This window comes from Parus major, chromosome 12 (assembly GCF_001522545.3).
Source record: "Parus major isolate Abel chromosome 12, Parus_major1.1, whole genome shotgun sequence".
NCBI classification, from domain to species: Eukaryota; Metazoa; Chordata; class Aves; order Passeriformes; family Paridae; genus Parus; species Parus major.
This window is the reverse complement of record NC_031781.1, coordinates 11,515,073-11,536,790: the sequence shown is the minus strand read 5'-3', so window position 1 is coordinate 11,536,790 and position 21,718 is coordinate 11,515,073. Positions and strand designations below refer to the sequence as shown.

Genomic DNA, 21,718 nt, shown 5'->3' with positions numbered 1-21,718 from the left:
GACGGGACTTGCAGTCCCGACGCACTGGCACCGGCCCCGGGGCGAGGCGGGGTGCACGGGGGGACAAGGCACACCCCGCGGGATTCCGGGTACTACGGACAGCGGGGGACGGCGTTGGCAACGGGGAATACCGGGCACATGGGACACAAGGCAGCAGGACACACCCGGGGACCCAAGCGCTAGGGACAGCAGGCGACAAGACAGGCAGCGGGAGACGAGGCATTCAGCGCACAACAGGCACTAGAACTCCGCGACTTGTACGTCTCGCCCCACCAGCACAAGGGCACAGGAGAAGACACGAGGCACTAAAGCAGCAAGATTTGCACCGGGGGACATGAGACAACAGGGTGCAGCCAGCAGCACAGGGAGAGGCAGCAGGCACCAGAGGACTCTGTGTTCATCCCCGCTGCTGTGGATTTAGGGGACAGCGAGCACCAAGTCAGACCAGGGAACAGTGGGGCACAAGGGCACCTGGGGCAGCAGGGTTCTGGGAGTCCCAACAGCACACTGGGGACATGATGCCCTGGCTCACAAGGGGGGCAGAGGGTCCTAAGGGATAGCAGGCAGCAGAGGCGAGTGGAGTTCAGAGAGTTTAATGAGCGCAGGACAAACCCTGATTCCCCCCATCCCCCCACCCCCCAGTGCCCGGCCTGGCCCAAACCCCCAGGCCAGGTCCCCCACGACACCCTAGTCGACTTCTTCCATGCTGCTGTAGGAGGGGGCTGGGCGCTCGGCGGGGCTGGCGAAACGCTCGGGGAGGCCTTCCGCAGCCAGCGGCGGGGCTCCTTCGGGGGCCAGGCCAGATCCGAACGGCACTGGGGGCAGTCCCTGCAAGCAGAAGGTGAGCATGAGAGGGAGACTTGCACCCTGCCCACCCATCTCCCTCCCTGCTCCCGGGGGGCTGGAGGGGTGCCCAGGGGGGCCACAGCCCCACATGCACAATGTGCAGCCCCTGGGCTTAGAGAGCAAACCCCACGGCAGGGCAAAGGGAAGCAGGCCCAGGGCCTCAGGAGGCAGCCCCTCCGGCCCAGCAGGAGAGCCAGGCCGCGGCACAACTCCTGCCCCAGGGCTGCTCAGCCACTGGCGGTCGGAGCAGAGCCCTGCAGCCCAGCACGGGCGGCAGTGACAGACCTCGGGCAGGCTGCCAGTGCCTGCCGGAGGTCTGAGGAACAGAGTAGGGCCAGAGGGGATTTCCAGGGCTGAGAGCACCTTGTCAGGCCTCACTGCTGGCCACCCACCACCGGTGAGGACAGGCAGGTGCAGGCAGCAGCTTGTGGGCCCCAACCACTCCTGGGGTGCCAGCACCAGTTGGAGCAGAGGTCAGCCCACCGGCGCCGGGCACTGACTCAGACCCACGAGGCCAGTACTGTGGGTGAGCGGGGGAAGCTGCCGAGACCCAGCGCTGTAGACAATGAGGCGACTGTTCCAGGACAGGCACCTCATGACCACGGCACAGCCCTGCCGGGCTCCCCAGCTGGGACCTGCTTGGGAGGGGAGTAAACCTCAGCACGTGGAGGCAGGGTGTGGGACAGAGGTAGGGGAGTCCAGCTCAGACGCCAGCCTAAAACACAGATAAACCCCTTCGCTGCCAAGCATCCCTCCCAAGCCAGCTGAGGGCACTGCCAGCAGAACAGCAGTGGAGACGGAAAAGAAAGTCACAGGGCTCTGAAGTCACCTATCACTCCCAAATATGCCAGAGCTGTCTGAGCCACACACAGCCAAGGGCAACACGTCTCAATGTCAGACACCGTTGGAACTGCAGCCTGTGCCCCAGCCTCAGGGGACTGCCCGCCCCTGGCTCTGCCGGGCTCCCCACGCCCTGCACGTGTCCCACAAGGCTACCACTCCACAGCTGGGACTAGAGCCCAGCCTGTGCCCCATGGCATGGGCAGGCAGAGCTCTCCCCTGAGCCTGCTGCCACACAGCATGCACCAGGCACCCAGCAAAGCCCAAGGGATGGTCCTGGTGCCAGCTGGGTCACAGAGTGGCCTCAAGTGACCTCAGTGTGGAGTCCTCACCTCTGTGTGGGAGTCCCAGCACACAGGACAGGAATGCTGCATTTCTTTGGAAAACCTGGCTTTATTAATGCACCACAGTCATACCTGTGCTGCCTAATCCCATGCCTCTCCCACAGCATGGGCAGCTGGTGCCCTCGCAAATGAGGTGCTGCACCACGCTGCCCTGAAGAGACCAACTCCCCCAGCTGCTCCCAGCACACAGCCCCACAGACTGGTGGGAGGCAGTGACGCAGAATCAGGTCAGTGACCAGAGATGAATGCTCACCATGGGCACCCCAGTCTGGATTGCCAGGCTCCCCAGCAGCTGTCTGGGACTGGAGCAGGAAAGCTCACAAGCCCTTGGTAACAAGCCTGTCCAGCCCCAGCACAGGAGCATGGCACACACAGGCACACAGGCAACTGGCACCAGAAGGCTCAGCAGAAGGCTAGCAGGGCAGACTGGGCTGGCCAAGGACCATGGGTAGTCCCAGCTCTAGGGAAGCTCAAGGCTCCTGCAGCAGCACAGCTGAGAGAGGCCAGGGCCCGTGTCAGGGCATCCTGCCCTTGCTGCAGCCTCCCAGCAGGTCTCCACACTTCCTTCTTGGGAGCCAAGCAGAGATGGCTGATGTGCCCATGGGGCTCTCAGACCCCAGCTTCACTGCAGCAGCAATGTCCCTTCTTGAGCAGCAGGTAGCCTTGACGTCTGCCCCACTCCCAGTGGGCAGCAAGGAAGGGCAAAAGAGCTTCTGGTTCTGGGCTGTGCCTTGGCAAGGTAGCAGGCTGGCCACACAGGCCTGCCAGCTGGCACAGGAGCTACCAGAGCAGACAGGCAGGAGCCAACAGCCCCATGTTTCCCTTGGCGAGTCTTTCCCAGCGTTTTCTGTCCTGCTGCCTCATGTCTTCGTCTCATAGCGTCCTAGGACGGCGCGTGCCCTGGCGGCCCTGCTCCTGCAGCTGGCCACACGCCTGGGCCTATCTCCAGCGGGGCTGGTAAATGAGCGGGTAGAAGACGTTCAGGAAGAGAGCCACAATTGCGGCTGTGGTGGCCAGGACAAAGTATCTGATGCAGCCTTCATCTGGGTGCTGGGGGGTGCTCGGATTCCGCTTCTGGCCACAGGGCCTCCAGGAGCTTCTTGCAGGCCTTTGGGTTGCCTCAAGCTGCAGCTCTTGTTCTTCAGCCTCCAGTTCCTGCCAGATCAGAGAAGCCTGCGATGTGGAAACCTGCGTCAGCACTTGGAGAACACAATGGGCAACACCCCTTGCCATCCCCTGGGGCAGGCGGCTGCCTGCAAGCCCAGCCCCGTGCCCAGCCAGCCCGCCTCCCCATGCAGCACCGTCACGGTCGAACCCGCCCCCGCAGCTCTTCAGGGTCTCTGGTGTGTGGGGCTCCGGTGGGTGGCTCTGTGGGAGGGAGCATGGGCAGCTGCCGGGCAGGGTCTTCACGGGACTGCAGGGAGTGAAGCCAGCAGCTGGATCCCGATGGAGCAGATGGACTTGCATTGGTGGGTCCAGGAGGCAAGGGAGCAGGCAGCAGCCAATCACAAACCAGCTTCTGTGATCCAAACAGGATCTTTCAAATGACAGCCAATCCAGAGCCAGCTGGTGCAGCAGGAGCAGGAGGCACAGTGCCAGTACAGCCAGTCACAGCTCCACTTTGGTGGGTAGGAATGCTCTGACAACCAATCGTAGCCCAAGTTCCAGAAGGATTTTCCACAGGAAGCCAACCACAGCTTGGCCCTTCATGGTGGTGATCATGCAGAGCAGCCAGTCAGGGAGCAGGTCTCTGGAGGGCACCCAGTGCCAGGGAGGGTGCAGGTGGTCCAGAGTGCTTGGGGACCTGCTGAGCCCCACTGGGATCCAATGCATCCCATTACTGCAGGGAAACCGGTGCTGCCAGGGGCCCAATGAGCCCCAGTGCCACAGAGCAACCCGATGAACCCCACTGCCATGGGGCATACAGTGAGCCACAGTGCCAGTTCCGTCCCTGAAGGCTCTTGCCACCAGTGTGCGAAAAGCAGCGCAACTTTCTGATTGCTCAGGCTGCCCCCAGTGAGTGTAGCTGCTCCAGGACACGCACATAGGGCAGGAACAACTCAGGCAGGCAGACACTAACATGCCAGACAGCCCTGCTGGCCTTACAGACAGACAGCTTCTGTCCCCAGGCAAGAGGGCAGAGCTGGGATGCCTAACCAGCACTGGGCCAAGGGGAGGATGAGCCAGAGGGGCAGGGAGGCCAGGCCAGAAGGGCCCCTCAGGGCACACATGTGCGGTCATGCTAGAGAAGAAGTGAGCATTGTCCTCAGACTCCATGAGCCCACAGAGATGCTGAGCATGGAGGGAACATCTGCAGCACAATGGTGCAGAGGGTCTGATCGGGTGGACACCAGCCTCAGCATTCCTGACTTTCACAAGAATATCAGTGTAGACATTTCTTACCACTGCATTCTGAAAGCACCCTGCCATCTGGCCCATCCCCAGTCCCTCCCTCCCAGGCCACCCAGCAACAGAGCTCGCTCTGGCAGGTTTTTCTACAGCACCCTGTGAAGGCTGCCAGGCCTCTGGCTCAGCACTGGCATTTACCTTTTTTGCACTTGGCTTGGCCCCGAGTTGGGGCCCAGCAGAAAGTGTCCCCCACCCTGCCTTGAAAATGGCTCCTGTGGGCAAGTTCTTACTGATCCCTGGCACGACGAGATCCTACTGCATTGCTCACAACCCCTCCTCCAATGCAGACCCCAGTGAGGCTGTGCCCCTTCTTCCAGTGCTCCCCACCAGCACTTCCACAACGATGATGAAAACCAGCTCTCCCGTGATCCCTCAGGACAGGGACTGTCCCAAACCCTCAGTGAGAACAAGGCAACACAGGCTCCAATGCCCAGCTGGCGCAAGCTCTTTGGTTTCAAAAGGGTACAGGCACTGCACTATAACTGCACCAGGCAAAGATGGGCAGGGCCCTGCATGTGGGTCCCTGAACACATTTCAAGGCTCTGTGGCTTCAACAGTGTTGAAAGGGACGCAAGTGCTCACCTGGCTGGCAGCAGCTTCGGCAGAGGGGGTGCGCTCGGTGCGGTGGTCTGAGGGATGCCCTGGCAGGGGTCTCTCCACAGGAGAGTTTTTCCGGCGATAGAAGAGGACATACGCGTATCTGGTCACCACTTGGCTCTCATCCACAGTGGTGACTGTGCTGTCGTCAAAGAGCCGCCAGCCTGAGAAGGAGGAAGGGTTAAGCAAGTAGACGAGTCACGGCTGCAGGAGCAGAGGGGTGGCGAGGGTGATAGATGCTCACCCACGTCGCTGCGCTGGCTGTTCTTGTCGTTGGGCAGGCGGGCGTATGCTGTGTAGTGCCCTCCGATCATACCTCCATAGTGGTTGATCACAGCATACAGGTCATACATAGGCAGCTGCTGCTCACCCTTCCGACCAATGCAGAACTTGCTCAGGTCCAGGCTCCTGTGGAGAGACACAGTGACCGTCAAGGGTGATCAGTGTTATGCAGGCCGGGCTGCAGGTCAGCAGAGGCAGTGCCAACTCAGGCACATCGTCCCCCAGGCTCTCACCGGACAGGAAAGTCCACCATGTCATTGATCTTGTCCCTCCAAATAAAGCTGCGGAAGGAGAAGCGCTTGAGCTGGATAATGAGGACGTTGGGGAGCCGCCACAGCATCAGCTGCTTGGAAGCTTCGCGGTGCTGCTTGCACTTGGGGCAGTACCTGTGGAAAGAGCGTGCTCGTTACCGGCATGGGGAGAACCTCATTCCTTGCAGCCCAGCTCAGCCTCAGGGTCCCCACATGCAGAGCTGGCAGAGGGTATATGGGAGGGCTCAGCCCCTTCTGTCAAGGGCAGGCCAGTACAGTTCTACAGAGCACTAGCTTTGCTCCCTCCTGGCTTAGCCCTTCCCAGTGCACAGGGAAGCCCAGCCCATCGTTCCTGGCTGCCAGAAGAAACAGCATGCAAGCCCGGGCAGCTCCTGGGAAACCCCTGCTGCTGTCTGGGCCCGTTGGCTGGAACCCACCCTGCTGCCTTCCTCACCATGCTTCCTCTGGGGCCAGAACTTCAGGCTTCGTGAAGAGATTGAGGCACTGCTCCAGGGTGAAGTGGCCAGCCCGTGCTGCTTCACTGGCTGAGCCTGGATCCTCCACACACTCCAACTCCTTGGATTCTACCAACACAAATTCCTTGAGGCGCTCATTGTTCTTCCACACCAGGGCAAGGGAGCAGTCATCTGTCAGATCCAGGGGGGTGTCACCTGTGAAGGGGCACAGACCTCACACACCTACCCCACGTGGCTGGACCACGCCACCTGGCTGGAGCAATCTTGTCCATCCCAGTTAGATACAGAAATCAAAAAGTGCAGCCAGAAAGGGACAGGTGCCCCCTGGCCAGGTTCACCATGCTGGGGCAGCAGAGCCCCTCAGCCTGCAGAGCGTAACACCGGCACGGCCCACTCATCAGCAGCACCCTCACAACCAGCACTTGGTGTGGGCATCCCATTCAAACAAAGAAATGACCCATAGATCACAGACCCTCTGAGAATGGGCCTATTTGCTGAGGGGAGCAGGAATGTAATGCCCAACAAGAGATTCTAGACAGAGGCTCTGTGCAGCAGAGCCCTTCCCTCCCCTGTCAGATGCAGCTTTTACTGTCCAGTGTGGACACCTCAGCTCATCTTGTTCCAGGCAGCCTCTGCCACCCTGGCCACTACCCTGCCAGAGGTTGTAAGAGACAAAGTTGGTGCTTTACAGGGCTCTGGCTCACCTTTGTCTTCCAGCTTGTGCTCTCGGTTGGCAGTGTCGATCTTAGTGATGTAGAACTGTGTGGCACGGGCACTCAGTGAGTCTGGAGTGTGTTGGTACCCAGGGATGGCAGCTGTGAATAGGCAGAGACAGATTTGTGGTGGCACTGCCTGTCTGCCCTGCGTAGGGGCCGAGAATTTGCAGCGCCCCCACCCCCACCTCACATGCTACGGCCTTGAAGGGACACAACCACGTGCCCGTGTCCTTGACTATTTTTAGCAGGCGCCTGCCCCTGGCAAGCTGTGCTCCTCTGCCTGCCTTGCCCCTTCACTGCACATTGCTGCCATCCTGAGACGAGTGTCTGGAAACGTGACAGCCAGGCAGCCGAGCGCAAGAGGCTGGTCCCATGCAGCTGAGTCAGAGCGAGGGAAGTGCTTTGATCACAGCCCCCAGGGGCTCAGCCTGCACCAGCTCTGCCTTGCTCCCACAGGACTTCTGCCAGCCCCTGCCTTCCCACCTCTCCCACAACAACGCAGAACTCCAGCCTCTCTCTTCATCAGGTCTCTGCTCTACACCCTGGGCTTTGCAGGGCAGGGCAGAGCGTGGGTAGGTAGGCATTTCAGGTGAGGTAACAGTGCCAAAACAAAGCTCCCAGGGCCTCATCTATGTTCCCAAGAGTCTCCAACCAAACTCCCAAGGGGAGAAGAGATGCTGTGCTGGGAGGTGACACCCCAAGAAGGGAGAACTGCCTGAGCTCCAGGCACAGACACAGCCAGCACTTCAGCACCTCTTACCTTCTGGCTTGAGGGCCCTCTCATAGGACGGCTCCTTCTCACAACAGCTGTCACCCTGCGACTCCATGTGCTCAGAGAACCCCGAATCCAAGCTCAGCAGGGAACTCCTGGCTGTCAGGACCTTGCTCCGAACAGTGGTAGTATCCCCCATCTCTGGCTGCAGCTCAGGCACAGCTGGCGAGAGCGGGGGCTCCTGTGGGAGGCTGGAAACCCTGTCCCCATCTCCCAGCTCAGGGGCAGAAGTGACGGCTGCACAGCTGCTCTTGGCCAGGGGCTCCAGCTTGTCTGAGTGCAGAGGCTGCAGCCCCTGCTCCGGTGACATCCGGCCCAACTGGAATGGAGGCTGGAACACGCTGACCGAGTACCTGGGCATAGAGGTGGGAGTTAGAGCTGGCCAGACACGGGGCTGAGTTCAGCTCTGGGGCAGAAGCACTCTCCTTCCCTGGACGCTTACCTTGCATAGCCCTCCAGCAGCTGGGCCAGGCGGGCGTAGGTGAGGCGGGACTCGGGCACACTGATGAGGAAGGGAAAACCGATGTTTTCGGGACGGCACGAAGCCTTGTGGTCTGGCCAGTGTGTTTTCTGACATGCCCTGTAACACATACAGCCCCTACTGAACCCAGCATCCTTGAACAGCCTGGGAAGGAGCAGTGCAGGGCCAGAGGGGTGTGCTGGGGACAAGGGGAACACCAGGAGTTCAACAGGCTCCATCAAAAAGGGCAGTCCCATCCCACCTTCTTCCAGCAGGCAGAGCTCTCCCATTCAGCCCTTCACAGCAGGAGACCCTCCCTCCCTGCCAGGCACCAAGCCAACTCACACATTGCAGTAACCGACTCGATAGCACCTCGTGCAGCGCTTGAGCTTCTCATCCTCTGGCAGCTGCTTCTTCTGGCAGGCTGCACACTTGGCAACAGGGCCACTGGGCACCTGCGGACGCTGCAGGAGAAAGGACCCATTGGACAGGGAAGGGCACCTGGGCAGGACAAGGCAGCCTCGGTAGACATCCATGCTCAATGTAGCCAACTGCCCTTGTGTGCAGTTCTGCCCCTCCTGCTCAGTTACACTTATGGCTCAGCCTTCCTGCATTCCTCCCAGTAGTCCCAATATGCCTTCTTACCTGCTGGACTTGAAGCTCCACCACACGCTCCTTGGCCAGCTCTGGGGACAGCACCTCAAAGCAAAGCAGCAGGTCTGTTGGTGAGACTGTGTCTAGTGAGTTAGATGGCAGGAACACGCGGTGGAAGTGATTCTTGATCACCTGCCAGGAAAGCAGTGGCTTGTGTGAGGACTGCTCTATGTGCCCTCTCCTCAGAGAGCCACAGTGAGCTGTGGGAAGAGCAGCAGCTCAAGGATGCTGTCCTCAGCTCACCACCTCACAAGGCTCTACTGTGGTGGCCTAACCCTCCAGAGCAGGTATCTGCCCAGCACTCTCACCTCTGCCAGGCGCAGGTTCTCTGGTTTCACACGCACGCTGTGGGCCACTGAGTCAAGCACCTCCATGGCACTGGAGTTCTCCTTGCTGATACTCACAAGGAACTGCCACCGAGAAAGTGCCACATTAGTCACACCACACTAAGGCATGCCTTTACTTAACACACGGCTTAGCCTGCTGGCACATGACCAGCTGCCTGGGGCACTTCCAGGAGCCTTCTTAGCCTTCCTCCCCAGGGTAGAAGGTATCCTTTACCTTGATGGGTTTCTTGTGTGGCTCCTTTGCAAAATAGTAGACAGTCAGCACCTTTTGCTTCTGTGGGAGGGGCACGGGGAGGTACAGGAAGGGGTCAAAGGTAATAGACACCTGCAGATAACAAAAACACGTTCAGCTGTGGAAAGTGCTTGTGGATGAGTAGCAGACCCAGTGGACCCAAGATCCAGCCTCGCCCTGTGACCTGTGCTCTCTAAGGGTCAGGAATCTAATTCTGCACAACTAGGACAGGGACAGAACCTCCAGGGCTGCCCTACCTTGGAGCACACCGGGCACACAAGCTTGGATTTGTACTGGCCCTGGAAGAGGTCTACTATGAAAGAGTCGTTCCTCATCTTGTGTCGTTGCCAAGCCTCCTCAGCTACCACCTGCAGGAAGAAAGGGCTTAGCAACTCACTAAACCACCCAGGCTGCTCTCCCATTGACTCTTGGGGAGGAACACCCTCACCTCATCAGGCCTCCCATCTGAATCAACAGTCTCTGTGTAGGGCTTGTTCTGGATGCGGTTGAGGTCCTCGTGCAGGCCATCAAGCAGGAAGGCCATGAACTCCTGAGCATCATGCTGGGCATAGCCAGTGAACTGGCTGGCCTTGCTGGCCACAATTGCCTGTGGGGAGCACAGTAGTCAGGGCTGGTCAGCAGACCTCTGGCAGCACTGCCTGCCCCATGCACAAACCCTGGCTGCGCCCACCCACACTCACAGCTCTCTGTGGAACCTGCAGGACAGCCAGGTGCCCACAGGGGAAAGCTGGGGACCCACAGCAGCTCCTGCTGAGCACCAGTGCCAGGGGTCCTACCTTTAGTTTAGAGGGCTGGAAGGCATGGTGTGTACCCTTCCACAGTGCTCTGAGCAGCATGGCAAAGCCGATGGCCAGGCGTCCACCTGTCCCCAGCGGGTTGTTATAGTTGATTTCTGACTCAAAGGACCGATCTATAAGAAATACAGAAGCTCAGGGTGGCTGCTGTCTTCATCATCTGAGTGGCCAAGCTCTGCTTGGGCTCCCAGTGGGGGCTTACCGTGGAAGTAGTCACGCAGCTCCCGGGTGTTGGACAGGGACTGGATGACACTGTTCATGAAGCAAGTGTTGCCCAGGTTCACCAGCCCCGTGAAGCCAGGCAGGCAGACCTTCTTCTTCTCATCCTCATCCTCATCATCCTCCACACTCTCGGCACTCACCGGACTGTGCGTCATTGGCGGCACCATACACGTTGGTTTGGGCTGCCAAAGCAGAGGCAGGTGTGAGGGTGTGGCACTCAGTGAGTCTCTTTGGGAACACCAGAGGAACTCGAAAGCCCAAGAAAACCCCCTGAGAGGGCTGGAGCCATCACACCATCTCTAGCTTGGACTGGGACAGACACACCAACAGCTGCCCCTAATTCTGCCAACTATGACTGAGGGACACCGCCTCCTCCTCCAAAGGAATACTTTGCCAGTCTCCAGAGTGACGCTGAGGAGGTGTCCCTCTTTCCCCTATCCAGGTCAGATCCATTGTGGCCACACTCACCGAAGGAATGTGTGGCTCTTGCTTCACTGCCAAGTGCTCTGGAGCTGTACGGGCTGCCACGCCATCCAGAGCCCCATCTTCCACACGTGGCTTCTCTTTGTCACTGGTTCGGGCCTCTTCCTTGCTGGAGAGGGGGTGCTGGTTACTGCCCGGAGGGTTCTTATCCAGAGGGGTAGGGCCTGTAGGCATGGCAACCTTTGCACCACCCACTGCACCTTAAAAAGGGGGAAGGGTGGGCCTGTGGTTAGCAGCACCACGCGCTGCCCACAGTGGAGCTGAACTGCTCAGTCCACACTTGCACACAGGCTCTCTCCTACCCCTCTTCCCCATAAGCAAGGGAAACAGCAGTGCCTTTCCCCTATCGCTTGGCTCACACCCTGCCTCCCATCCCTCCTACCTGCACCCACTCAGCCCCTCTCTTTCCCCACCATTCCATGCCAGAGGATCCAGCCCCAGCTGGCAGTGGTGAGGAGGGCCCATGCCCCACTGCAGTGCAGCAGACAGGCAGGACATGAAGGCAGGGTGCAGACCTCGTGTGGCTGGAGCCTCCAGCCCCCCCCAGCGCTGGCTCTGGCGTTTCTTCAGGCAGACATCAATGCGAGATACAGTGAAGTTGTAAGTGCACTGGTCCGGCTCAATAAGGTTCCTGCAAGGCACACAGCAAGTCAGAAGGGCCCCAGACCCTACAGCAGCCTCAGATAAGCCAAAGTCTTTGCATGGCAGACCCATGGCCTCCAGGCAGTAGGGACCCTCCTAGCACTGATCCTGGCAAAGCAGGGTGGAAACCCTCAAGCCTGGCCACACTGGCTGCCCCTTTTCTGACAGATACATTCTGCTTGGCACCCTCCTGCTGCACATCCCACCCAAAGAGCACACAGGCTGGTCTCTGTCCCCAAGAGCTCTAGAACAGCCTGGTGTGAACTGCAGGCAAGGAGACACTGGGATTTCCTCCCCTGCAAGGAAGCACACAGCCAAGGCAGACCAGGTTCAGGGCACTAGTGTAGCATGATCTAAGTGAAATCTCCAGATGCAGACACGAGCATTCCCCACACAGAACCACCAACTGGGACTGGTTCCTGCTCCAGCTCGCATTTTCACTTCCTTTGTCCTGGTGTGGGTTAGAATGACATGGAGTCATACCTGAGCTTCACCTGCCACCGGAACACTGTGTGGGGCCCACAGCCAGGATGGAGACGAAGGAAGTTCGTATCACTGCAGAGAAATTGGGAGTGAGCAGAGGTGAACAAACAAGTAGCCCAGCCGCAATCAGGAGATCTGCAGCGGCCTGGCATCATCCTGAGGCAAACTTGTACCTCGTCTGGAACACTAGTGTGAAGTCTTGCTCCCGGAACAACACCTTGGATGTCTCCTTGTGGATCTCCTTCACATAGACATGCACTACCACCAGATCATTGCCCTTCTCGTATGAGTCATTCTTGACAAAGGTCAGGCTTACAAAAGGCTCTGGCTCTGAGTAAGGAAAGCCACGGAGAGAGAGGTTATCTTCCATGCATGCTGAGGCTGCAAGCTGACCCAGGAAAGGTCCTGAGCAGATGGACTTTCCTGACCAGGCTCACTTCATGGGCTCTAGCCACTCACCATCAGCTGCTGCCTCCAGAGCCACATCGTCCTTGGACCAGTCCCTCTTCTCACCATCTCTGCCCATTGGTGGGGTGGCCACTGGGATGACCTTAGAGCTCTCTCCAAGGATAGGCAGGCAGTCCCGGCTCTGCAAGGCCTCAGTAGGGCTGCCTGGCTGCAGGACTCTCTTCTCAACACAGGTGGCAACACGATGGGGAAACACCTCCGTGGTAGCTGCAAGAGGTGGCATCTCCACGGGAACAGTCTCTTTGGCCAAAACCACAGCCTTTCAATACAGAAAGACACAGTGAAACACAGACACTCCCCTGAGCTGCCCTGCCCCACCCACTGTGGCTCCTGCCAGACGGTCAGGCACAGCTCCATACCACCTGCTTCCCCCACACATCCCATGCCAGCTTAGCCCCATTAGCACCACAGCACAGCAATAGCAGGATCCTCACTTCACCCTCTCCTCCACCACAGGTCCTCCTGTCAGGCCTCAGCATCCCGAAGCCTGCCTCATCCTCATCGGCAAGGATGGGTTCTGCATCCCCTGCAGAGGGCAGAGGAAGCAGGGGTACCCTGTCCAGCCAGGTCCCCAGATACCTTCTCGAGTGGCAGTGCAAGGTCTGCAAGGGCCACAGGTGCATCAACCTGGCTGGCTCTGCCATTGCGACGGCTGCCGGCCCTTCCACTGTGCCCTTTGCTGGGTTCTGTGTTCCCAGTGACTCTGGCATTTGGCTCCTCTTCAGTGGGAGCCACTTTGAGGTATACTGCCCGCTTGGCGCTGGGGCCACTCTGTGTCCCTGGGCTGGCTGGGCTTTTCCCTCCCAGGGCCTCGCTTCTTCCTGGAGCACGCTTGGGGTTGGAGGGCTCCCGCCGGGATCTTGGTGGCTCTGTGCCTTCAACCCTTGACTCTTCAGGGGTCAACTCTGCAGAAGCAGCCTTCTCCTTCCCATTCTCCCAGCACGCAGTCCCTCTGGCCAGTTCTTTGGATCCATCTTTCCTTTTCTTCTGTAAAAAGCAATGCAGCATAGTGGGAAGGTATTCAGGTAGCAGCATCTTTCATGGTCCCTATCAATCCCTCACCCTCACTCCCCCTTCCCAGACTGCACCAGGACTCTACTCCAGAACCTGGAAATGCATGGCAGGCAGAAACAGGCGTTAAGAGTCCCTGGGAGAGTGGCAGATGGCTCATGCAGCATGTGGATGAAGGATGTGCCCCACATTGCTCCCTGGGCAGCTCAACAGCAGGGAGCTCAGAGCTCATCCCAGCTCCCCAGGACTCCACAAGCTCCCTTAAAAGACAGATCATTCCCTCCTTACCAGAAGTGAAGACCAAGTATGGAGTGGGATTTTCTTCTGAAGCACAAGCTGTAGAAAGTTGCCCTTCTTGCACTGTATCTTGCTGCAGGAGCCCTCAATCTCCTCATAGAACTGACAGCTCCACTGACGCCCGTCTGTAAAGCAGAGGGGAACCAGCACCTCAGGCAGTGCTCCAGGCAGCTGTCACCTAACGCACAGCCCCTTTTCACCTGCCCCCAAGATGAAGGAAGCACTCATTCAGAGCCAAGAAGGCTGCAGGCAGGCTGCCACCATACTCCAGAAGCCTTCCAGGGCTCCAGCCAGCTTCCCTGAACTTGCTTTGTACATCTGGCTGGCCTCCTTCCCAGCCGGAAGGCCCTGGGCCTCCCTGCCCTCAGGGGCACAGTCACTTTTCCAAAGGATACCCGGGACTCACTCAGCCATCCCAGCAAGCAGGGGACAGAGACACACTGGCGCAGCAGTGGGCACTTGGTCACCTGGCACAGAGGCCAGCTCCTGCCTGCCCCAGCTCTACAATGCTCTCCTATCAGCTCTGTCTGCTGCCTGAGTGTGTGCCAGCTGAGAGCAAGGCATTGCCTCTGAGGGAGAAGTCTGATGTCTGCCTGCAGCAACCCCGTGCTTGGCCCAGAGCTGTGCCAAGTCCAGATGGAGAAATACTTGTAGCAGTTGCTCCATTTCCATACCTGGTAGTTTGACCACACAGTCTGTGTCGGTGAAATCAGCATGTACATCCTCCACCTTCAGAGCTCCACTGCCCAAGTTCAACTTGATAATGATCTCATCGGCATTCTGCTTCCAGTCCAGCAGCAGCTCTAGGAAAAGGGAGGGAAGTGTTACCCACTTGCTGGGGAATGAGCCTGAAGTGCCCACTCCTTGGCTGGGGAACGCAAGCCTGAACACACACGCAGTTAAGGAGGTCAGCGCAGGGAACACAGATCATGACAATTAAAATGGGACCTGCCCTCATCAGATAGGCCACAAACAAGAGCACGTGTTGCAGCAGGGCAGATGAATCCCAGTGGGAACCAGAGAGATCAGAAAGGCAGCGCTGCTCTTGGCATGGCCACACGCAGCAGTGGCAGCTGGGAAGAAGGGGTGGCTCCTGCCAAGGACAAAGCAATTACTGCTTTCCCAAGGAACGAGGAAGCCACAGAATTACTCTGGGGGATTTAAGTGGACTCTGACCACAATCAGAAATTGCCACTTCCCTTTTGCATATGCAAACCAAGCAGCCCAGCTGGAACCATCAAAGCACTGTACTCCTGCCAGGTGAACGTGGCTAGCATGGCTGAAACATGGACAGGCCGGCAAGCCGGGCAAGTATGCTGCAACGGGTGAGAAAAGAGTGCAGCAGTGATACTCTGGTGCAGGCAGAGCTTCCATCGTGTGCCTGCCAGGCTCCAGGTGTGGTCTTGTGGTGCACTGAAGTCTTCAAGGCAAAAAAGTGATTTAGATCCCTTTGATTTCAATCAGGTTTGTTCTACCTATGGGGCACAAGGACATCCTATTCTGTCCTCAAAGCAGGCCTGGACTGAGACAGAAACCAGTCAATGCTGCCCACAAGGTGACACAGCTCGGGATGTTCCCAGCCCAGCATAACGTGCTGCTCAGAAAGAAGCAGAGCAGGTGTCCCAGGGCTGTGCTCAGTGGCACCATGACACCTGAGTTGCAAGCAGTAAGCTGCCACATATCCAGGGCATTTTCTTTGCAGACAGCCCTTCTCCACCCCTGGAAAGGCCACATACTGTTAAGATAAACACTGAGGCAAGGGAGTGCTCAGGTTAGCTCTGCTCAATGCCAGAGCACTGGACAACAAGGTGAGAGCTTCAGATCCCTTGGCAAGGGCACTCCATGGCCATGCACTGACAGCTGGCACACACCTCAACTTACCCTCCTCTGAGTCCTCCTCCTCAGCAGTCTCAGCCTGCTTGAGCTCAGGGCGAGACACTGGTGGGCAGAGAAGCAGAGCGCAGGGCAGGTCTGTCATTCTGTCACCTCACAACATTGGCCAGCAAGCTGATGCCCAAAATTTCACACATCACCTCCTTCTACCCTGAATCTGTGTCCAGGCCTTTCATCCTGCTTGTGTTGCTCATCTCCCTCTTCTGCTTTCTCACTCTTCTCCTTCACCAGAGTCCTGCCTGTGGCACTGCAGCAAGTCAGCCCCAGAACAGCAGCTATGGCCATACCACCATATCCCACCACAGTGGGAGCAACACAACAACACTGCACCATGTAGGCAATGCTTTTTTGAGGCACATTTCATTGTGAGCTTGCAGCACTCAGGCTCAGCTGTGTGGCCCAGCTCAGTACACCAGGTCCCAGCCCCCAGACATATAGAGGAGTCCTATCTTGATCTGACAGAAAGAACCTGGTGTTTGGTCATGCTCAAACCAATTCTGCTGTAACCAGAGAACCACGTGGCCCAGCTGCACTTTAACATTTCCACTCCTGCACAAGCTGCCAACATCCACATCTGAAAATCTCCTTCCAAATCAGGGTGGGGAATCAAACTGACCTGACACCTAATCCCTGCTCCCCACAGAATTACCTCCAACAGCCAGAAGTGTCTCCAGGACTGTTCTACCCCCACAGGACAGTGAACTCTGGCAGCACTTTCTCCTGGAGCAGAGAAACAGTGGCAACAGAAGCTGTGGTCTCCACTCCAGCAGACTCGGAGGGCTGTCACTGCCTCCCTTGATCGGCTACAAATCAGTAGGAAACTTCTGCTGACCACCACAGCCACTGGTGCAAAGGTGCTGGTGGGGCTAGCAGTGTGAGAAGTATAGTAGTGGCACTGCCTGGAGGATCTACAACCCCTCACCACCTCTCACAGAGGGGACAGGGGCAGCATGGCTGCCCTCAAGAAGGCCCCTGCATACTCCTCCTATGAGAAAACACAGCGCTGTGCTCTGCACTATGGGATTTTGCATCGGAGACAGCACCCGGCTGCTCTGGCACAGACCTTGCCAAGCACTCAATTACCTTGGCCTATAAAACACCCCGTGATTTTGAGGTTACAATAATCATAACAGAGCAGGCACAGAAATCAAACAGCTTTCCAGAGCCACAGAAACTCTTGCAGGCATCCTGCCCGCAGGCATTCCCTGCACCTGAAGCATCATTTTTGCCAAAGGATACATGGTAGTTACAGAAGGAATTATTCTACAGCAACTACTTCAACTGAACCACACCTTGCCCTGACTCAGAAGCTAAAGCACCAGCCCCACCCGCAGGCCTTGCACACCCAGTCACTGCCTCACAACACCTGGCCTCAGCAAACCGATGTGAAAGAAGCAGCACTGCCTCCAGCTGCAAGAGCACCCACAGGTTTCAGTTCCACTCTCACTGGATTGGGGCAGTCCACACCCAGTCCAAAGCAGAGTCTAGAAACAAACACCAAGGCCAACTCCAGACTTTAGCTAATAAGGCCACAGGCCCAGCCTTTCTAACATTGCTGGGACTAAGCAGCACCCAAAGGAAGGAGGTTACAGGTCCAGGGAGGACACTGTGTCAAAGAAGATCCCACATCACACGGGTTACCATAAGCTGCAGGAAGTGATTAGTCAAATCTGCTTATCCTGCAGCAGATGGCTGAGAGGCTCCCAGGCTGTGGAGCTGAGACACCACAGGCCTGCTCACCACAGTGATGCTGAGGGGCTCTCACCTTCCTTGCTTTCCTGATTGGCTCGATCCTTCTGTTTCTTCTTATTGGTGGCATCATCCAAGCCCCGAGACACTCTCCTCTGGCCAGGGGCATTTGTGCTGCTGGACATTTTCAGCCGTTTGGAGGACACAAACAGCCCACCGGGGTCAGTAATGGAGTCTGGGTCAGGGGTGCGACGTTTTCTTCCTGGCCCAGCTATCTTGGCGACTCTCTGTGGTCAAACTCTCTGGCAAGGAAGTAATGGCCTAAAGGGAGGAAAGAGCAAGCATAGCAGGAGGTGAAAAAGGCCCAACAGCAGCAGAATCTGCTCTTTGCTTCAGGGTCAGTACCCTTACGTGACCTTCACCATGGTGTTTATGGGAAGCCCCATGCAGCGCTCAGTGAGGAAACCTACCTCATCACAGCTGCTACAATGCTTACTGCCAAAAGCATAGGCTTGTCAGAGCTCCCAACATACAACCAGGGGTCTTCAGTATGTGGCACGCATTAAAAACCTGGAAAGCAAGTGTCATGCTCATGGCTCCCACTATAGCAACACTGGCCCAGAGGAGCTGCTGGCACTAACAACACCCAGAGACACAGCCGAGGGCAAGGACATGAGACCTGGATCTGCAAAACTGAGCCTCCAGAGTCAACTGGAGGAGCCTGTCACACAGCTTGGAGCAACAGCTATTTCAGTCAAACAGTGTCCTGTGTAACAGTGCCAGAATAGGAGCCAGTAACACCCTAAGAAGGAAGCAGGCCTAGGACAGTCTCCTATGACAGATGGGAGCAGAGCTCCCTGGCAAAAGGAGAGTTCCGCCCCCTTCACCCACTAGCTGGGAGCTTAACCAGCATGACTGAACCTTGAATATTTATCTCCCAGCCAGTTTACAGACAGCGTCAGCGGGGTCTGGCCTGGAAACAGGACACCTCTGCTCCTTGTGCCCCAGGAAGAGAGTAGGCTGAGCAGGGCATGTAAGTTGCTCACCCCTGCCCCCTCAGACATGCCCTCCCTACAAAGCCAGCTCCCCGACAGGCTTAGGGAGCTGCTGGCCCAGGGGTCTGTTGCACTCATTAGTGTCACTCTACAGTGTTCAGGGCTTTGAGAGAGCAGAGCTGAAACAACCCACTGAAAACAATCCCACTGGAGGTGTCTCCATGGAGGCAGTGAGAGCAGAGCTGGGAGGGTTTCCTCCCTCACTGCCCTGGCTGCACACCCTGACCCTGGCAGTACTCACCAGCCCGTGGGGGTTTGCAGCAGGGAAATGGGCCCAGCCGTACAGATCCTGCCCACCCCCCAGGTGCCAGCTGCCTGCCACAGCTCCCATGCACTGCTTCACACACATCCCACGGCCTGGCTCTCATCTGAGGACATGGAGCCAAGCCCAACAGCACCTTGGCCTAGCCCAGCTCCACTGAGCCTTCCTCTCCCTCAGCAGGAGGCAAGCTGTCCCTCGGGAACACTCAGTTCTGCCTTCACCCATGTACCAAGCACAGACCCCTTGCCGTGCATGAGCATGGCCAGTGGCAGGAGGCACCTCCAAGGTTCCTCTGACAGAGGAAGGACACGGCCAGTTCTGTGCTGCTGGCCCCATGTTGCCAGGGCATTTTTGTTCTAGAAATGTTCAGGGCAACAAGTAGTCACAAATGTGGAGCTGTAGCCACAAACAGAGAAACCCCAGAGAGCAAAACAGCCTGGTCTTGGCCTCAGCTCTGCAAAGCAAGCCCCATGACAAGTGTTGCATCCAAACCACTTCTCTTCAGGCCAATCTACCCTCACCACCAAGAGCCACTGAAGCCAAGTGAAAAGCTGAGTTCAGCCCAACTGCCTGGCACAGACAGCTCCTGCCACCCATGGTGGAGAGGCCCAAGTGACCTGGAGACTGAGCAGGGTCCAGCATTAATCCCAAAGAGCTTGAAAAAGTGTGGGAGGGCAGCAGCATCATCCCCATGCTGCTGCACACACTGGGTCTCTCCAGAATGCAGAAGCACTTTTGGGTCTAGAGTGAAAGGGAAGGGCCCCCACAGCAAGGAAAGTGGCAGTAATTCACCAGGCTAGGCCTCTGATGACAGCTGCATGCTGTCACTCAGCTCCAGTCCCCACCAACACCCAAAAAGGTTGATTACAGATGTTTCCTGGTGCTGAAGAAGCTCACCTGGGCTCAGCAAACATGGGAAAGCATTTTTTGTTCTATTTCTTCTGCCTCTAGGGTGAAAACCCCAGGAGAAATTGGATTCAAGAAGCAGTGACTGCTTCATGCAGGGTCAGGTGAGGCTGTGTCACCTCCCTCCTGCACCTCCAAAGAGGTGGCAGAGGGTAACTGCTAGGCAGGGTGAAAGCAAGCTCTGAGAAGGGTCTTGGAGGGCTGAGAAAGGACAGGCCTCTACCCAAGGAGGGGTGAGGAAGAGAGACAGGGTTGTGTGCCTGCTTGTCACTCCTGCAGGAGAAGCCCGCTGCTTTTATGCCTCACTGAGGGCTCAGCTCCCTCGGGTGTTTTGCTGACAGTTATCCCTCATGGCAGGCAGGAACCAAGGGGGCTGGAGCCCTGCCCATTTCAGCTGCCAGACTGATGGCAGCCTGAGGCTGCTGCAGGTACCTCAAGGTTTTGGAGGAGTGAAGGCAAAGCAAAGGTTACTCAGGGATTAGAGTAGGCAAATAGGAGAGTTTTTGCCTTTCTGCCACCAGGAAACACACATACAGGCAGCATGTTCAGCCCCTGGGTGCACAGCGGTTTTGGCGCCACTCCTTTTGGCACAGTAGGAGTCACTGCAGGGGAGAGATGGCGAAAGGCTGCTCTGGCTAGATGCCAGGTGAACCTCTGGGAAGCACCTGATGAGCTGGGCACTCCTACAAAAGCTTACTCAATCCCCAGAGCCAGGGAAGCCTAGCCATGCTGCTGCTCGGAACAAATGTGCCTCCCTGTCCTCTGCTCTTCCTGCCTCTGTGCTGTGGTGTGCACCACATCCAGATGGCAGTCAGGGCTTTCTCCTATGCGTGTCTTCCCCCCAAGCAGTTTCCCAACCCAGCTCATGCTGAGACTGCAAATGTTTTGACTAGCCAGAAGCAAGGGAGCAAGAGGCCAAGGAGAAGGGCCACTCCTCCTTACAGCAGCACCAGACCAGGAAGGACAGCAAAAGGTGCTCAATGAGATGCAATTTGTGCCCTGTGTCTGGGGCAGGGTTAGCACTAAGCAGGACGAGCTCCTTGATGCTTGTCCACAGCACTCCCCATCAATGTGCAAGGGCCTTTACAGAGGTTGGCTATCCCAACAGCATCATCTTTCCATGGGCTTTTGAATCTTCTATGTCCTAAACACAGCCAACAGAAACACATCTCTCGTGCACACAAATACTTTCATCACCTTCTGTTTCTTGTTCCCCTAAGGGAACAGAAATCCCAAGGCTCAAGCTTGACTTTTACTTGAGTTTCATGCCTGACACACGGGTGGAGCCAGAGAAAGCACAGAGTCCCTCCCCTGGGGCAGCTACTCAAGCCAGCACTGTCACACAAAATGTTTCCAACCCATGTGGAAATCACAAGCCATGTGCCCCCGGCGCATCGTGACAGCAGTGAGCCCTCTGCTGAGTGGGGAACCCGGCAGGCCCAAGTCCCTGACTGTGGGTACGATCATTGAATCATAGAACGGTTTGCACTGGAAGGAAACATTGAAGATCATCTAGCTCCAACCTGCCGGCCATGGGCAGGGACAGTGATGAGAGCGTCCAGACAGCAGCCGGCGGCCCCTGGCCTCTCGGGCGCTGCTGCCCGGCCCCAGGCACCGAGAGAGGGTAAAGGGGCTGTGAACGGTGTTTGTGTGAACGGTGTTTGTTTGAACGGTGTCTGTATGAACGGCCTCGGCAGGCAGAGCACGAGGTCACCGCGCCGGCTCCTGCCCGGGGCTGCCGCGCTCGGCCCGTCCTGCCGAGCCCCGCTCTCAGCCCCCACGGCCCCAGCTCCTGCCGCTCCGCACGTTCTCTCCACTCGGGCCCGTCATAGGCTGCCGCCACCGCCATCCGCCGCCTGCCTCGCTCTCCGCTGCCCCGGCTCCCGTGCCCACGGGCCGCATCCCGGCCTCCCGCCGCCCCCGGGCCCTGCCCGCCGCCGCGGCCCTCACCCCGCGCTGGCCCAGGCGCCGCTCGCCGCCCCCGGGCCCCGCCGCCGCCCCGGCCCGGCCGGCCCGGCCCTCCCCGCACTCACGGCCCCGCCCGCCGCTCCGGTCTGTTTGTGCCGCGCCGAAGTTCCGAGCGGGCCGACAACGGAGACAGGCCCGAGCCCGTGACGCACTTCCGGGAGCCGGCGGGCACGCCCACGTGACACTGGAGCAGGGGGCGCGCGTCACGTGACACGGGAAACGGGGGTGGTGCCGGCGCGTTCCCGCGGTAACGGGAGCGGGGGCGTCCCGGTTCTGCCCGCGGGCACTCCGGGTCTGC

At 58.0% G+C, this 21,718-nt stretch overlaps 1 protein-coding gene across 14 annotated transcripts; it reads right to left on the bottom strand.

The window, feature by feature from the left end:
• Window positions 1–629: 629 nt before the first annotated feature.
• USP19 (ubiquitin specific peptidase 19) lies at window positions 630–21,593 on the bottom strand. Of its 14 annotated transcripts, none has more exons than XR_004499188.1 (28): window positions 17,700–21,298; window positions 17,306–17,550; window positions 15,529–15,585; window positions 14,322–14,450; window positions 13,639–13,772; window positions 12,919–13,326; window positions 12,331–12,598; window positions 12,045–12,201; window positions 11,872–11,943; window positions 11,262–11,377; window positions 10,732–10,946; window positions 10,244–10,445; window positions 10,024–10,157; window positions 9,675–9,833; window positions 9,484–9,594; window positions 9,209–9,319; window positions 8,956–9,057; window positions 8,639–8,779; window positions 8,339–8,457; window positions 7,976–8,113; window positions 7,522–7,886; window positions 6,750–6,860; window positions 6,024–6,240; window positions 5,552–5,704; window positions 5,281–5,444; window positions 5,022–5,200; window positions 2,284–3,203; window positions 715–828 (listed from the first exon to the last, which is right to left on the bottom strand). XR_004499188.1 is itself a non-coding variant. In XM_015641228.3 (28 exons), the coding sequence occupies exons 3-28, from the start codon at window positions 17,412–17,414 to the stop codon at window positions 2,970–2,972; spliced, it is 4,305 nt and encodes a 1,434-aa protein (XP_015496714.1). In that variant the 5' UTR covers window positions 17,415–17,550; window positions 17,700–17,799; window positions 21,486–21,580; the 3' UTR covers window positions 2,060–2,969. The 14 variants fall into 14 exon arrangements, 13 of the variants coding, with proteins under 13 accessions (XP_033373306.1, XP_015496724.1, XP_015496725.1 ...); XM_015641228.3 differs by lacking the exon at window positions 715–828 and adding an exon at window positions 21,486–21,580 and having other exon boundaries at window positions 2,060–3,203; window positions 17,700–17,799; XM_033517415.1 differs by lacking the exon at window positions 2,284–3,203 and having other exon boundaries at window positions 630–828; window positions 10,732–10,940; window positions 12,919–13,323.
• Window positions 21,594–21,718: the final 125 nt, after the last annotated feature.

Bases quoted from the DNA above. Each gene is read 5' to 3' on its own strand.
- USP19 (XM_015641229.2), bottom strand. From the start codon at position 17,414: ATGTCCAGCAGCACAAATGCCCCTGGCCAGAGGAGAGTGTCTCGGGGC. The intron at 10,446-10,731 runs GTGAGTGTGGCC...CTGCTTTGGCAG, and splicing joins AAGAGCCACACATTCCTTCG to CCCAAACCAACGTGTATGGT. The intron at 6,861-7,521 runs GTAAGAGGTGCT...GCCTATTCACAG, and splicing joins GAGGGCCCTCAAGCCAGAAG to CTGCCATCCCTGGGTACCAA.